General features: G+C 47.6%; 1 protein-coding gene across 1 annotated transcript in view; it reads right to left on the bottom strand.

Annotated features, from left to right (window-relative positions):
* Positions 1-200: 200 nt before the first annotated feature.
* Positions 201-17,779, bottom strand: part of TTLL5 (tubulin tyrosine ligase like 5) — a 207,789-nt gene continuing 190,210 nt past the window's right edge. The window contains exon 33 of the mRNA XM_077819170.1: positions 201-754. Coding sequence (XP_077675296.1) covers positions 714-754 — 41 coding nt within the window. The 3' untranslated portion in view covers positions 201-713. The remainder of the gene's footprint in view (positions 755-17,779) is intronic.

Raw genomic sequence — 17,779 nt, 5'->3', positions numbered from 1 at the left:
ATGGGAGGAGAAAGTAAAATACAAAAATAAGCCACACCAAATAGAAACATCCAGCAATGAAACAACACGACATTACAGTCAGATTTTAAAATACTGCCCAAAATAATAAAGGAGCAAATATTGATTGGGTGTAAATTAATAACTGAAAATACAAGCCATACAACCAAAATGAAATTACTTTATTCAAACTGAGTATTTCCATGGCTTCCTGCCAAAATTCAAGATGACAGCCAATGAAGATATCTCTCGTCACATGGTCTGTCTTCTGTCATTGGTTGTCATGTGGTGTGAGCAGTGCTCATAGAGGGCAAAGAACTGCATCTGTTACAGGATTAGGATGGGCTGAAATGGCTGAGTGGATGAGGCTTCATGTTCAAACTTAGATCTTGGGAAGCACTATGCAGACAGCTAGAGGCCTCTGTCTTATGTGAGAGTCTCTATGGCTGGTGGGCGGAAGGAGGTGTGGGAGAGGAGAAGGAATCCTGGGGGCTCAGCAGCAGAAGCTCTGAGAGGGAATGGTGCCCCTTAGCTCGGAGCCTTACCACTGGTTCCCACAGACACGCAACTTCTCTCCTCTCCTCAGAAATTACTTTGGAATGTGCAGCAGGGCCTCACTGTCAACCTCATCTGGGTGTTAAAGGGATGGTGGTGTGATGAGCAGTCACTGCTGCTTCATCCCTTGCCTTGAACTCAGGAGCGGTGCACTGGGCTTCTCACCTGCTGCCCAGGGTTAATCCATCACTGCGAGTAGGAACTGGAAAAGACACAAAGCAAAGCCTGTGAGTGACCTCAGAGGGGAGTGTAAAACACCACTACACTGACCCAGTGGCTGCAGAAGTAATTAGTACTAGAAATTTGGAACTCCCTGTCAGACTGCAAACCACACTACAGCTACACACAAATGCATAGATCAATATGCTAAGCCCATCTGAATGAGCTAACAGCTTAAAAGCCATAAATACTTCTCACCATCCCCTGGATAATAACTACCCCTTCAGCTGCTTATGACTGGCTCTCTGCCTGACCCATCTGCTCCTCACAACATCCTCCCACAGTCATGCTACTGAGTCTTCTTTTTCCTCTTCAGTATATTTGGTGTCTTCTGTTCTGTGTCTTTTGCTCCCTTGCTTGCTGGTCAGGAACCTCTAGCCCCCCAAAAGAAGGAGCTGAGGGGCTCGTTGCTGCAGGGGGTGAGCTCTCTGAATGAATAATTTGAGGGGTGGGAAAGGATTTTTTCCTTCCCGTCTGTTCAAAATGGAGTTTAATCCTGAGCTCTGCATTTCCCCCTTTGGCAGGTTTAAGGCAAAACTCTGTCATTTTTCACTTCTTTTACTTAAAATTTTTTATTTGATGTTCATTTTAAAAAAAATCCAGAACGCCTAACAATGCACCATGTTTGTTTTGAATAGGTCATGTTTTTTGGTTATTCAAGTGAGCAAAACTTTTCCTGTATATTTAGGAAATCAGTTTGCTCTTAGACTTGAACAACACTTACTGGGAGCTGTGTTTATTAAAAATAAATGCACTTGGAACCAGAATGCCAACGATGTGCACTTGGACTGGCTACTGGTCCAGAAATCTGCATCCAGCATCCTATTGTCACTCTGAATTCACCTGCCATATTAATGCCAGTGCAATGGAAGGGAAATGAAGTCACACAAGCCATCCATCCAACCTCGCCACTCATCCTCCTGCTCCACAGAGATTCCCTGGCCTCTCTTTCCCCATGTAACCCTATAACACAAGTGGCCCTTCCACATATGCTAATATGAGCTGATATTTCACAAGTTCTTTGTGCCTGGATGTCTTGAAGGCTCATGCAGGGAAGGGCATTCCTAGGCATATGTGGAAATTGATGAGTCCCTATCTTCAGAGCAGCTGCTGGGCACTACTGCAATACAAATATTAAACAATCTAAGTAAATCCACGGGTCATTCCCCTTTCAGGCTGTTGCTGGCCTGTTCACCAACCTCAAATGGGTGCTGGGTGACGAAGAGGGACAGATTTCTTGTTAGCCAAAGGAACCTTAGAAATAGGCTTGGAATGAGATTGTCTCAATCCCCAGACTATGATGATTGAGTCTCTTTCCTCAGAAGATTCATGGGACTGAGTCACCATGTATAACAGATTGAATCCCCATATCCTCCACTTCCCAGGAGTTGTTAGAACAAAAGTCTGTCTGGCTATCTATCCCGGTACTAGTATGTCCTCCATGACTGTAACATCTGAGCACTTCATAAACATTAATGAATTTATCCTCAGAGCACTTCTCTGCAACAAGGAAGTTGCATCTCCATTTCACAGCTAGGGCACTGAAGCAAAAGGCCATGTGATTTGCCTAAGATAACACAGTGAGTCTGTGGCAGAGCTAGGAAACCAAATCTCTTGAATTCTAATCTTAAACACAAGACCTTCCTCCTTCCTACAAGGGCTGATAACCCTAGAAACTCATCTCTCTTGGCTCCATGCAAAGGGACTTTCCAGTCTTACAGTGCTGTCCATGCTTCCCTTGGTAATGTACAGCTTGAGTCTGAAAGGAGGTAAATTGATACACTTAATATATATCCTAGAGTGGGTGACATTAGCAAACAGGGACAGCTGACAAGTGAAGACCAACCTGTCCCCTTCCCCACCTTTTCTGGTCACAAGTCCAATTTGGCTTGCTGGACTATGTAGGCTCAAGAAAGCAACAGCTCCATGTCACAAAACCCTACCTGGGTGGGTAACACAAAAGAGCTGCCCACAACTGTAAGCATTTGAGTGAAATCTCCCTGCATGAAAAGGCTGATGAACAGCCTCATTAGGAAGGAGAGACAGGCTTGGGGAGGCCAGTGTGACCCCTGCTGTCTCCCCCACGCCACAGAAAAGACAGAGATTTACCTTCCCATCCAACACCACTACAAAGTCCCTGTGCTCTGGATAAACCCAGATCTGTTTTCCCTTATTCACCCCCCACTCTGGCACTTCGAGTGCAGAAGGTGAAGGCCTGCAAGGATTCTAAAAAATTAATACTGGCAACTCCAGGCTGGTATTAAACTCCCAAGGTTATAGCTTTTCTCTGACCTTTTGGATGGGTAGATTCTGCCACCACCCAAGTGCAACCCCCTTGCCTTCCCCTTTTGAGAACCCAGGAAGGAGCACTTAGGAATTCCTTCCTGTGGGGTACCCTCAAGCCCTTTCACCCCCTCTCCCCCAGGAAGAGCTGAGAAAGAAAACAAAGGAAATCAGCTGTTGCCACCAGCTAATTAAACAACATGTGCACAAACCTCTTAGGACACAAAAAAACCCAATCCTGTTCTTAAAAAAGATAAATTTTATTAAAAACAAAAAGAAAGAAAATACATCTGGAACTTAGGCTTTTTGCTAGGTCTTAAAAAAACAATTACAAAAATTAAGCATCAAGATAGCTCTCTTGAGGTTCAGCTTAAAGGTTACAAGCAAAACAAAAGCATTTAGGGGTTAGCACAGAGGAGTCCAGAAGCCAATAAGAAATAACCCTAATCGTGTCTTTCTAGACATTCCTGATCTACCTACATATCTGGAGTTCACGAGTAGTTCTAGGTATGATTTGATGATTTTTCATACCTAGTTTAAAGCTTTTTAGATCATAGTTTCAGCCCTGTCCCTGCTTTGTCCCCTCTCTCCAGAGAATGGCAACAGACAGACAAAGGGGAAGTTTTCCCCCAATTTTAAAAAGTTCTAGCCTTCCCATTCGCTTTTTTGGTCAGGTGCCCACTCCCTTCTTTTTACCTATGGGCTTTTTTTAACCCTTTACAGGTAAAGCCAATAGAGAACAGCAACTAACAGGGATTTTATAGCTACTGGCTGGCTGGGTGTCCATAAAAGGGAGCAACCTCCCTCCCCTTCATTTATCACAACTACAAAGTCCTTGTGCTCTGGATAAACCCAGATCTGTTTCCCCTTATTCACCTCCCCACTCCCCAGGTTGTTTACTGTAGTTGCTTCTCCCTGCTCTGGCTCTGTCCTTCCCCCCATTCAATTTCCATGAGTCTTGCCACACTCTAACCTATTCACCCTAATTTTTTGGCCTACACTTCTCTATTGCAAACCAAGAGTAAATCAATGCCACAAAAAGACATCCAGTTCAGTGGAGGGGCAGAGTCAATTCCTGTATTGGTAGCAAGGTACCAAAGGACCAAGTACAAGACAGTAGAAGTAACAGAAGGTTACTCACCCTGTGCAGTAACTGAGGTTCTTTGAGATGGTTGTCCCTGTGGGCGCTCCACTTTAGTTGAATCTCTGCCCCTGCACTTGTAATTGGAGATTTTTAGTAACAGTGCCTGGTTGGGTCACACGTGTGTCGTCTCCATCTCACATTGCCTCAGGCAGTCACGTAGCGCTGTGTGACCAACCCTTCCTGGATTCCTTCTCTACTGCAGAGTCTCTAGTGTGAAAAAACTCCAAAGTACAGAGGCGGAAGGAGGGTAGTGAAGCACCCACAGGGACAACTACCTTGAAGAATCTCAGTTACTGCACAGGATGAGTAATCTTCTCTTCTTCATTAAGGAGTGTCCCTGTGAGTGCTCCACTTTAGGTGACTGTAGAGCAGTGCCCCTCTGTGGAAGGGAGGGGCTTCAGAGTTGCATGGTGGTTGACAAAACTGTAAGTCCAAGTAGAGCATCTGATGCCGAGTGTTGGTCTATGGCATAGTGTTGTGTGAATGTATGTACTGTTGCCCAGGTGGCTGCTTTGCAGATGTCCATTAAAGGCACATTATTGAAGAAGGCTACTGACATAGAGAAAGTTCTGGTGGAATGAGTATGGGTCCCTGGTGGGGGTTGTATCTGATGATGGTAATAGCAAAAGTCAATGCAGCCGGGGATCCATTTTGACAGCCTTTGTTTGGGTCTGGTGTCTCCCTTAGATCGTTCTGTGATGGAAGAAATAACTTTGGTGACTTTCTAAAAGACTTTGTCCTCTCAATGTAAAAAGCTAGTGCCCTATGGGTGTCTAGGGTATGAAGCGTTGCTTCTTGTTTGTTCCCATGAAGCTTTGGGGAAAACAATGGGAGATGAATGGGATGATTCAAATGAATGATTAAACTATTTCAAAAAGAAAAGGAGTACTTGTGGCACCTTAGAGACTAACCAATTTATTTGAGCATGAGCTTTCGTGAGCTACAGCTCTCTATTTCAGGTAGAAACTTGGGGTGTGGTCATAGGGTAACTTTATTTTTGAAAAATATTGTGTATGGGGGATGTGCCATGAGGCCCCCCAGTTCTCCCACTCATCGGGCTGATCTGATAGTGATGATGTAGGCCGCCTTCATCAAGAGGTAGAGAAGTGAGCATGTTGCTAATGGTTCAAAAGGGGGCTCCATAAGGCATTGCAGCACCAGATTGAGGTCCCATGATGGAGTGGGGGCTTGTATTTCTGCATAGAGGTTATGAAGACCCTAGAGAGAACGTTTAATGGTAGGGTGGGTGAACATTGAGAACTCATGCACTTTGTGGTGGAATGTCGTGACTGCCCCAACGTGTACTTTGATGGAGCTCATTGAGAAACCTGATTTCTTGAGTTCTATTATGTAATCCAATACCACTGGTAAAGGAGAGGTACTTACCATTGTTTGCCTATACTGCCATCATGTATAGAATCTCTTCCATTTGTGAAGGTAGGTATACCAGGTAGTAGACCTTCTGCTGTTTAAAAGAATGTTCCTTTCCTCCTAACAGTCATTTCATTGTCTTGGAACCATGGAGTAGCCATGCCTTCAGGTGGAGTCTTGCTAGATTCAGATGGTAGACCCAGCATGCACCCAGAGACAGGACATGAGGTAGAAGTGGAAGAGTGTGTGGTGGGCACATAAGCCATCTTCGGGAGGTAAGGAAACCATGTTCGCCTGGGCTACGTAGAAGCTATCAAGATGACTCTGGAGTTGTTGGTCCTTATCTTGTGTATGACTCTGGCTAGGAGAGAGGTTGGAGGGAAAGCATACTGTTGATGTGTATCCCATTTGAGGAGAAAAGCATTGCTGAGAGATCATGGTCCCAGTACCACTCTGGAGCAGAAGTAAGGGCACTTGGCTGGTTTGTCGCAAAGAGATCTATAGTTGGGAACCCCTAGCATCTGAATATGCTCTCAAGTACCCTGGTGTTCATTTCCCACTGGGAAAATGGGAAAACCCATTTCCCACTGGGTCCTGGGAAAATTTTCTGCTCAGTGCATCTGCTGTGGTGTTTTGGCATCCTGGTAGGTAAGAGGTTGAGATGTCAATGTTGTAGAGGATGCACCAATTCCATAGTTGCATCACTTCTGTGCACAGGGAGTGTGACTATGCCCCTTCTTGGTGGTTTATAAAAGACATACAAGTAACGTTGTCCATCAGCACTTTTATAGCCTTGTTCTTGATCAAGGGTAGGAAGTGTGAACATACATTGCAGACTCCCAATGAACTCCAGTCTCTGTATGGGTGTGAAAGTTGATTTTTGTTTGTTTATCTGTAGACTCAGCTATGTGAAAGAGCTACTGTCTTTTGGATAGGCCCATCATTGGAATATTGATTGTGAGACTCTGTTCTTCAGTTCCCATTCGTGATACTGGGAAAACTGTCTGCTCAAGGTGTCTACTGTTGTGTTCTGGCAACCGGGGAGGTAGGATACTGAAATGTGTATGTTATGGTTTATGCACCAGTTCCAAAACTTCATGGCGTTTCTGCATAGGGAGTGAGAGCGGGATCCTCCCTGTCAATTTATATAGAACATGCAGGTGATGTTGTCAGTCATCACGCATACTGTTTTGTTCTTTATCAATAGGAGGAGGTGAAGACAGGCATTGTGAACTGCGCATAGTTTGAGGAAGTTGATGTGTAACTGAGTCTGCGTAGAAGACCATCTCCCTTGAATTGTATGCTGATTCAGGTGGGTGCTCTAGCTAGTCAACAAGGCATATGTTGTAATTAGCATGGATGCTGGATTCTGGTGAAAGAGGATCCCTGTACATACATTATCTGGTTGTGTCCACCAGTGTAGGAATTCCTTGATTTTTGGTGGCATTGTGAGGCTCCTGTTCAAGCTGTGTTTGTTTGGTACATTCACGGAACATAATTAGCCCTGTAGGCAGCACATGTGCAGTTGTGCGTGTCTTAGCACAAAAGTGATGGCCACCATATGACTCTATAGCTGTAGGCAGGTATGTGCCAATATCTGTGGGCTGTTCGTGACTACTGAGATAAGGTTGGTCAGTGTCATGAATCTGTTAATCGGTAATGATGCCCTGGCCTCTATGGAATCTACGTGGGCTCTGATGAAGTCCAGTTGCTGTACCGGAAATAGGGTTGATTTTTGTTCATTTATCTGTAGCCCTAAATTCTGGAAGAGATGGATTGTCCTTTTGTTTCTGATCGAGAGGGGCCTTTGAGTAAGCAGTCGTCCAGATATGGAAATACAGTAACTCCTCACTTAACGTTGTAGTTATGTTCCTGAAAAATGCTACTTTAAGTGAAATGATGTTAAGTGAAACCAATTTCCCCATAAGAATTAATGTAAATAGGGGGAGTTAGGTTCCAGGGAAAATTTTTTTGCCAGACGATAGACATTATATACGTATACAGTATAAGTTTTAAATAATTTTAAACTATTTAATACTTTACTCACCAATGATGATGGTGCAGCTTGGTTGAGGCAGGGGTGTAGTGGGATGGGGTGGGCGGAACGGGGCAAGCCCCTATGCTCTGACCCTACTCCCTGGCAGGAGCACTGAGCGGGGCGAGCCAAACAACCTTATAAAGGAACATTGCACGACTTTAAATGAGTATGTTCTCTAATAGATCAGCAACCTAATAACGAAACAATGTTAACTGGGACAACTTTAAGTGAGGAGTTACTGTATTATAATCCCTTGTTTGCGCAAATGTGTTGCCACTACTACAGGGGTTTTTGAGAAGACTCTCAGTGCAGCGGAAAGGCCAAATGGTAGAACTCTGTATTGGTAGTGGTCACTTCCCACTGTGAACCAGAGGAACCTTCTGTGAGCGGGATGTATGGTGATGTGGAAGTAGGTGTCTTGTAGCTTGAGGGTTGAGAACCAGTCCCCCCTTTCCAGTGCTGGTATTACTGTGGTCACTGTGACCATCTTGAATCTCTGGGCTTGTACAAACTTGTTGAACTTTCTGAGATCTAGAATGGGTCTCCATCCTCCATTTTTCTTCTGGGTTAAGAAGTAATACGAGTAGAATCCCTTCCCCATGTGTTGTGTAGGAACTAGATTCATGGCACCTAACTGTAGAAGATGGTTTACTTCTTGTTGTAGCAGACGCTCATGAGAAGGGTCCCTGAAGAGGGACGGGGAGGGCAGTAGGGTGTGTGGGCAGGAGGTGAAAGGGATGGCATAGCCTGATCTTATGATCTCTAAAACCCATTGGTCCATAGTGATTGATGCCCAAACATGGTAAAAAAGGCATAATTGCTGGCCAAAGACCTGGTTGGTATTCGCGCTGTCAGGTGAGGGAGGTCATTCAGACCCTCGACCAAATTTTCAAAATTGTTGCTTGACTGATGTGGATTATGACATAAAGGACTGGGTTTGAGAAGCTCCATGTCTCTGTGACTTTTGTGTCTTTAGGAGTACAGTCATTGCTGTTTGTGCGGAAACGCGGTGTCTCTGCTGCGTTGATATGGCTGGTAACAGCTCTGTTTTGTCACAGGTGTATATATCCTGAATGTATGGAGAGTCACTTGGGAATCTTTCATCAAGGAGAGGATCTTGTTGGTTTTGGCAGAGAAAAGTTTTTCTCTGTAGAATGGAAGATCTCCAATTTTTACTTAAGAACATAAGAACATAACATAAGAATGGCTATACTGGGTCAGACCAAAGGACCATCTAGACCAGTATCCTGTCTTCCGACAGTGGCCAATGTCAGGTGCTTCAGAAGGAATGAACAGGTAACCATCGAGTGATCCATCCCCTGTCACCCATTCCCAACTTCTGGCAAACAGAGGCTAGGGACACCATCCCTGCCCATCCTGGCTAACAGCCACTGATGGACCTATCCTCCATGAATTTTATCTACTTGGATGTCTTTCAGAATTCCTGAGGATTGCAGCTATGATGCCCTGCACATTACCACGCTTTGACCTTTCCCTGTGTGGATTGGGAGGCAGTAAGCCACCATGGATCCCAGTAAGGCCACTGTGGTGGAAATGGCACAGGTGGCGGCATCCATGGGTATCCGTACCATCCTTGAGTTTCAGGTCTGGAGTGGTATTCCTGGTGTTCTGGTGGACCTGGTCTGGTAGCTGTGTGGATAGACAAGGAGTGACGGAAGGAGTAGATTTCCCCTTTGTCATCATCATCCTCATCACTGGATAAAGGAAGAGCTGATCTGGGTGGTGTGGTATGTTGGCAAGGTACCGCACATGCTGGAGTAAGGTTGGTGCTGAGGAGGCCAGAAGATCTTTATGGCGGAGAAACTGCTGCAGTACCAAGAACATCAGCACCGAGGAGAGTGTTGTCAGCGATACCAATGCCTTTACTGCAGTTGTCGGTGCCGCGGGTCGTGCACTATGCGCTATGGAGGCAGAAGGTGGAGGCATAGACTACAGCGCTGTTGAGATGCTTGGTGCCACATGTTTGAGCGGCTCCAGCAATACTAAGGCAGGGAAGTTAGGTTTCCCTTTTTTGCCTTTTTCTGAGCCAACCCACTTAGGATCTTTTGCTTGCGCAGTACCCATGGTACCAGATGGTCCTGTTACTTCCAAAGTGGATGGCTCTCGGTGCAGTTAGTACCGATGTGGTCTGACAGGTCGGGAAATCTCTCTTTTTGGTGGGTTCTCATGATAGTGATGTGAAAGCCTGTTTCTTTGTTGCCTTTTGGGGGGAGGTGCTCCTTGCTCTGAGAGGGTAATGAGGAACCTCTTTCCAACATTGTCGTTAGAGACTGTTGTCCAGGAGGAGTCTGTGATCCAGGATTGTATGCCAGGCAGAGAGACTTCTCCCTCATGATGCGTTTTAGCTGTAGGTCTCTTGACGTCCAGCATAGGCTTTTAAATTGTGGCAGTGAGAGCACTTTTGTGAAATGCATGTCTCACCAAGGCAGTGAACACACTCTGAATGCCAGCCCAAGACTGTGATTGACGGCCAGCAAGTAAGACAACGTTTAAACCCAGGGAATTGACCATGCCGCTTAGAATAGGGTCTCTCCCGGGAGGGAGGGTAACTATACTATGCTAAAGGGCATACTAGTAACTAGAACTTAAACACCTAAGATAAGAATCTTTTTTTAAGAAAAGAAAAATAAATGGGGAAGAGGTAGAGTAGTTAACTATGAACTAAATAACTGGGTTATGAACTGCTAAAGTCAGAACTAGACTAAAGAGAGAGCTCAGAGGCACCGCCAAGTGCTCCATCTCAAGCCGAGGGCAGTAGAGAAGGAACGGGTGGGGCAGGGGTTTGGTCGCACAACTCTATGTAGCCGCCAGAAGTGGTGCGAGATGGGGAAAGCGCATGTGTGACCAAACCAGGTACTGCTACTAAAAATCTCCGATTACAAGCACAGGGGCAGGAGCTGCAGAAGCTCCCTAAAAGGGGGGAGGCACTGGTGCCCTAACTGTGGCCCTGCTCCTCATGCCATCCCTTCCCCCGAGGCCCACCCCCACGCTCCCCCTTCTCCCGGAGCCCCCCCCCCCTCGTGCCGCCCATTCCCCAAGGCCCCACCCCTGTGCTGCCTCTTACCCATAGGCCCTGCTCACTTGCTGCCTCTGCTTCCCAAGACCCCGCCCCCCACTCGCTCCTCTCTGCCCCCTCCCTGTCATGACTGGTAAAAAGTGCCCTCCCACTTTTAAAAGTGATGGGGCCATGGCCCTCAGCTCCTCCTGTTCTGGCACCCCTGCACAGGGGTGCAGATTCACCTAAAGTGGAGCACTTACAGGGACACTCCTCAAAGAAGAACCAGGGGATCATATGAGTTCTCCAAATCTTTGCACGACTGATCCTGAAGGGCATCTCCAAAAAGGTGAGATCCTGGGTAGAGTCCCCACCACCTCAATACTGAGAACTGGCAGAGTTCAGCCAACTGCAGGGCAACCCTCACCCTCTGCCTGCCCTCCACACCATTCTTATTCTGAAGGCTCAAACAAGAGGTCACTGCCTCTCCAGCTTATGAATTTTCTTCTAGGCTTCTACAGTTCAGGCTAGGTTCCAAGTCAGTTTTAAACAGGGGACCTGATTTAAGAGACCATCCCCTCCTCCCTCTCCTATTTCTCCAGCCCCATGTCTGAGCAGACCTGAAATGCTCCCCAGACTTGGACTGGCCCCTCATTAGCATTCAACCAGGAGATAACAGGAAACAGCTTCTTCCTCTCATAAAACAAAGGCACGAGAGGTGCAAGAGGCAGACCAGTCTCACGAGTTTAGAAATAAGTGTATTTTTGTTTCATTAGAAGTGAGCCCAGCCCCTCAGATCTAGCTGAGAGGTGACGGCTGAGTTTGACATTATCCTGTTAACATCATCTGAGGAGGGCTTAGAAAGATGCTGCCTTCAGAATGGAGTTTTAGATTATGTTGGGATTAATGAGAGTTCCCCATACAACTCAGATAGGTGAATAAACACAGAAACAATTGTAATCTGTTAGTTTTAGAGCTCCACGTTCATTGTGAAGCTATTGTAATGTACATGGCTAGGCCTCTGATGTCTGCTCACTAATAGTCACTCTGCCCTCCTTCTCCATGCAACCATGTGAAATCGACTAAGAGAAAAGGTGTCACACTACCACCTCACTCCCTTCCAGTCCCTCTGCACTGGTATCAGGGGCTCAGTCTCTGCACTGCTCTGGGCCAATAATCCCACAACTACCTGTACCAGGATCAACAGTGACTCCGGCTCTCCATCTGCCATCTTTTCATGACTGTGGGAGTCAGCTGCTGCCCTATGGCCCTGAGATTGTAGGAAGGGGACTGAAGGGAGGGAGGCGGCCCTGGATAGCTTTGGGATGCTTCAGAGGACAATGGTTTTAGGAGGATATTTCTTGGAACAGATGTGAAACCAAATACTCGCCATCACAGCAGCCCTCCATCTTCTCAAAAAAGGAAATGTAACAGTGGGATTCACCTCCCTTCACCACATCAAGTCCTGCTTCTTTCCAAATTCCTATGACACAAGGCAGATTGTGTTTCCTGCTAATCCCCTTTTGGCAGCGCTGTAGGAAGGGGGCACCATCGAAAGGGCAGAAAGAGGTACTCACAGAATGTCATAACCATTGGTGGCACAGGCTGTGCGCAAGGTGGAGGGTTCTGCTGGGGCAGCTTTGGTCCATGTGGAAGATGCTGGGGTTCTGACCACTGCTCCCTTTAAACAGTCCAGTAAGTTTATCAGATAGCTAGCCTGTTCTGAAAGGATTTATGGGGACGTGTTTGCATTACTATATTCCTGTGCTAGGGTTAGTGGTCAGGTGTCATCAGAAGCAGTTCGCTGGTGCCATGAGGTATTTCACGCCCTGAACAGCCAGGCCAGTCTGAGGCAGAGGTCACTCAAGGTGCCCATTTGAAGTTACTTTTCAAAGTCAAGACCACATGCGCAGTCAGTCACAGAAACAAGAGAGAGCCAGAAGGGTGGCAATGAAGAGTGGAATTAACGGGATTAGTGGTATGGAGGACAGGAATCAGCAACAGAGTGTGGAAACCTGAGTGAGTCCTGTTCCCAGCTGCTACTGCTGAAGGATTTGGACAGATTCAGCTGGTCTCACTACACTGACTGTAACTGTAGCCAAGGTTCCCCTGGGGCCTGTGTTATCAACATAAAAATAAATACATTGGTGCTCAACAACACATCGCCTTCTCAGGCTGCAGAGAAGCCTGAGAGAAGCTGAGGGATCCTGGACAAGGGCAGCAGCTGGGAATCTCACCTTACTGCAGCAAATGCCCGAGTGACTGATACACGCTGTGTACACTAGCCTCCCCATTTATGCTACATTTCCTGTCCTTGTCCTCTATGGTCCCAGGGAACTGGGACCTGCTACCTAGTGATACAAGAATCTCCCACCTCCAGGACAGTTTCTGTATCTATACCTGGGCAAACAATGTGAAATAATTTTTAATTAATCTGCATCTGTTGTGTTCACACCCTTTTTGTATTTGTCTGAAAGTTTTTCACTAGCACAAATGCTAGTGTAAAGTGAATTTTAAGCCTGCACATTTGAATACCCGAGGAAAGCAATTTTTAAACTTATTTTCCCTGAATATGCACACAAGAAACAGGATGATAAGGTGACACTTATCCAATCAGGAAGCAGATACAGCACCATGTGTGACTTATGTGGCCAACCCCTACTAAGCAACTCAAGTTCAATTTGATATTTCATGTAGTAAGCCATAAATGAAATTAATGGGAAATGCCATCAAATCTGGATAATAATAAAAAACCTGAAAAAAATCACCATCTGTCTGTTGATTTTCTGCAAAGTGAAAAATTCTGGGGCTGAGCTAGACTGATCACTGACTCTGAAGAATCAAACAGCAATAGTCCTAAAAGGTGCCTTCTCTCACAACTAGCTGGCAAGAAGACTCCATCCTCTCTTCTAAAACACCTAGCCATGGTGGTTTACACATTCATCACCTTCAGGCTAGACAGCTGTACTTCTCTCTTCCTCAACCTAAAGAAGAAATTTATGAAGAAACTACTGATAATGTACCGGGTAGCAGTCTGTCTCCTAAATGGATTAGGTCCAAGACAGCATATCATGCCAGTACCCCTCAACCGGCATTAGCTCCCCGTGCGCTTAGGGATCCAATTCAAAGCCCTCAGTGATATGGGTGCATTTTATCTCAAAGACTGACTCTCCTTCAGGAGGGCCCCTGCGCCGCCCCATGCAGCTGAATACTCTGGCACTCAGATATTCACAGCTGGGGCTAGATGAATTTCTATAGTACAGGGGTAGGCAACATATGGCATGCGTGCCAAAGGCAGCACGCGACCTAATTTTCAGTGGCACTCACACTGCCCGGGTCCTGGCCACTGGTCCCAGGGGCTTCGCTGCTGGCCTGGGGTACTGGCTGCTGGCCCCCTGCCTGCCGGGGTTCCGTCCAGGGCCAGTGCAAGGATGTTTGGCACCCCTAGGTGAAACTTCCACCTTGTGCCTGCCCCCCAGCCCTGCGGCAGCTCCCCGCACCCCCCCCCTCCGCCCTGAGGTGCCCCCCCCACGGCAGCTCCCCGCCGCCCCTTCCTTCCTTCCCTCCCTCCCTCGGCCTGGGGAGCCGTGTGGCAACTCCCCGCCGCCCCCTCTCTCTCTCCCTCCCCTCGGCCAGGGAGCCATGCGGCAACTCCCCACCACCCCCTCCCTTGGCCCGGGGAGCCGTGTGGCAACTTCCCTTGGTGGCCCCCCCCTCGGCCCAGGGAGCCACGTGCATCAACTCCCCGCCATGCGGCAGCTCCCCTTGGCCCGGGGAGCCGTGCGGCAACTCCCTGCCCCAGCTCACCTCTGCTCCGCCTCCTCCCCAAGCACGTCGCCGCTTCTCCCGCCTCCCAGGCTTGCGGCACCAATCAGCTGTTTGGCGCGCAAGCCTGGGAGGGAGAGAAGCAGAGCGGGACAGTGTGCTCAGGGGAGGAGGTGGAGCAGAGGTGATCTGGGGAGGGAGCGCAACTGTGCACAGCCTCCCTTTACTTGCTGCAGCCGGCCCTCCCCGTGCCCCCATGCCCCAGCTCACCTCAGCTCCACTGTCTCCCCAGAGCGCGCTTTTGGCCGCCCCCAACCTCTTACTGCACCGGCCCTGGTTCTGTCCGCCGGCCCTGCTCAGCCCACTGCCGGCCCCAGGTCCCGGCCACCGGTCCAGGGGACTCTGCTGCTGGCCTGGGGTTCTGGCTGCTGGCCCAGGGCTCTGCAGCTGCCTCCAGATGTGGCCCACTGGCCCCAGCCTGGGGCAGTGAGGGGTGAAGACAGGGGCAAGAGCGAACACAGCTCATCGCCCCCACCTTAAAAATTGTTCCAGCGCCACTGTTCTGGGATATTTTTAAGTTGTGATTTGCTGCTTATCACGCCACGTGGAACAGCGCACGGCGTTTGATGCTGAGATTAGAATGTGCATGCAAGAACTGGAATCAGAATTTTCTGACAGATTTCAAGATTTCCAGCCATTTGGCCCAGTGCTTTCTTTTCTAATTAAACCTGAAAAGTTCAACGAAGCAACTTGGATTTGTCTGTATTTCAGTGGATGGGTGTTGAAGATTTCAAAATGCAGCTCACTCAGTTAAAAAGCTCAGAATTGTGGGCATCAAAGTTTGGAGATCTGCGGCGTGCACTTGAAGCTACCGAGAGAGATCATGGGGCCTCTATTCTGACCTGCTGGACGTCCCTGCCAGTGAAATTTAACTGTTTGAAGAAAATTGCGTTTGCAATGCTTTCAGCATTTGGATCCACATACCTGTGTGAACAGGTATTTTCACACATGAAATTTGTCCTCTGTCCCTCTCGGAGCTGGTTAACAACTGATCACTCAGAAGCCTGTGTGCAGCCTAAAATATCCAAATACGTGCCAGACATTGGAAAACTCAGCAAGGAAAAGCAAGGGCAAGGATCACACTAAACTGATAAGATCTGCATTTTAATTTAATTTTAAATGTAGCTTCTTAAACATTTTAAAACTTCCATTTTCAGAATGAAAAAGCACGTTCCTCAGTGCTGCAGTGCTACCTGCCTCCTTGCCTGTGTTCAGATGCTAAAAATTCCCAGGGGAAAGAGAGAGACCTTTTACACCAGGGAAATCTCTTTTTCCCAACATCGGCGGAGAAACAATTTATAATTTCAGGTACTGTGTCTCTACAAAGGAGTGGAAAGTAAAACATTAAGATATGGAAAAGAGTGTGCCCCACATGCCTGATATTGTAAGTTTCTTTAATGGAAACCATTACTGGATGAACAGGCCCTCAGAGGTGACTGGCTCAGATTGAGTAACAAACTGACTAGCCCATAGCTTTGTGGCTTCATCATCTGGACACAGCCAGCTTGAACTCTGTGCCTGCCCCAAAGGCCATTCCTGGAATTGAATAGCTTCACCATAAACTTCAGCACAGGCCATTCACTCAGCAAGCAACAGCCAGGCAGCCTCAGGAGGATGTTATTGCTCTTCTTAATCCCCTGTCTGATTACTTCGCTAGCACACATTGTGTTAAATTCCATTAGGGAGAAAATAGCAGTGGAATAGTTCTCTCTAGGGACCCTCAGTCTAAGGCAGGGTGAATCTAAACTTGGTTCATATAGAGGGACTACAGTTTTCTCCGGTGGAACTGGTAATATAGTAATGGTTGCCCATATGGTCTGATTTTCAGAGTTGCGGGGCACCCACTACTTTCATTAAAGTCAATGCGGTAGGCGGGGGGCTTGCGGATGTACAACACCTGAGAAAATCAGAAGAACTAGAGGTTAAGATTCCTAATCTGCATTGGTTGCTTGGTTCAGAACCTTGGGTAGTGTCACAACAGAAGTGACACTCACCTTGTGCTCCGATCTACTATCACGAGTTCAAGTCAGGCTCACAGCATCCATAAAAAACAGTTACTCACCTTTCGTAACCGTTCTTCGATATGTGTTGCTCATGACTATTTCATTGTAGGTGTGAATGCTTGCCACATGCACCAGTGCCGGAAGTTTTTACCCTCAGTGGTATCCGTTGGGGACTGGCTCTGGCGCCCTCTGGAGTAGCGAGCATATGCGCCGCTATAAGGGCGCCACCAGCCCGCTCCCTCCCTCAGTTCCTTCTTGCTGGAACTCCGACAGAGGGAAAGGAGGGTGGGTCATGAAATGGACATGAGCAACACATCTCAAAGAACAACAGTTACGAAAGGTGAGTAACCATTTTTTCTTTGAGTACTTGCTCAATACCCATTTGATTGTAAGTGACTCTCAAGCGGTACCTTCGGAGGCGGGTAAGAGTTCACGGACGTGTCGATTGCAACACAGTTCTGCCAAATCCAGCATCATCCCTGGCTTGCCATCACCTAGATGGCGTAATGCATCGCGAAAGTGTGTACCGATGACTACGTCACAGTTCTACAGATGTCCTGGATGGGGATATGGGCCAGCCAAAGATGACTGATCCCTAGTAGAGTGAGCCTTCACTATCGGTGAAGGCACAGTCTGCATCAACTCGTAACAAGTATGGATGCAGGTGGTGATCCAATTCGAAATCGTCTGAGAGGACACCAGAAGGCCCTTCATCCTGTCAGCTAATGTGATAAAGAGCTGGGTCGATCTGCGGAAGGGCTTGGTGCGCTCCAGGTAGAAAGCTAGGGTGCGCCTGACATCTAGAGTGTGCAGACACTTCTCCTCATTGGTTGTGTAAGGCTTTGGACACAACACCGGGAGGAAGATATCCTAGTTGACATGGAAGTGCGACACCACCTTTGGCAGGAAGGCCAGCAGATGCACCTTGTCTTTTTAGAACACTGTATACGGGGGCTCCAAAGTGAGGGCTTTAATCTCGGACACTCGTCTCGCTGAGGTAATGGCTACAAGGAATGTGACCTTCCACGACAGGTGCAAGAGAGCAAGTGGTCAGAGGCTCAAAAGGAGAACTGGTGAGCCTGGAGAGGACCAGGTTGAGATCCCACTGGGGAACCGGATCTCATAAGAACGTAAGAATGGTCCTACTAGGTCAGACCAAAGGTCCATCTAGCCCAATATCCTGTCTTCCGACAGTGGCCAGTGCCAGGTGCCCCAGAGGGAATGAACAGAACAGGTAATCATAAAAAGTGATCCATCCCCTGTTGCTGATTCCCAGCTTCTGGCAAACGGAGGCTAGGGACACCATTCCTGCCCATCCTGGCTAATAG

Source organism: Eretmochelys imbricata, chromosome 6 (assembly GCF_965152235.1).
Source record: "Eretmochelys imbricata isolate rEreImb1 chromosome 6, rEreImb1.hap1, whole genome shotgun sequence".
In the NCBI taxonomy this organism is placed as follows: domain Eukaryota; kingdom Metazoa; phylum Chordata; order Testudines; family Cheloniidae; genus Eretmochelys; species Eretmochelys imbricata.
This window is presented reverse-complemented; position numbering and strand designations above follow the sequence as displayed.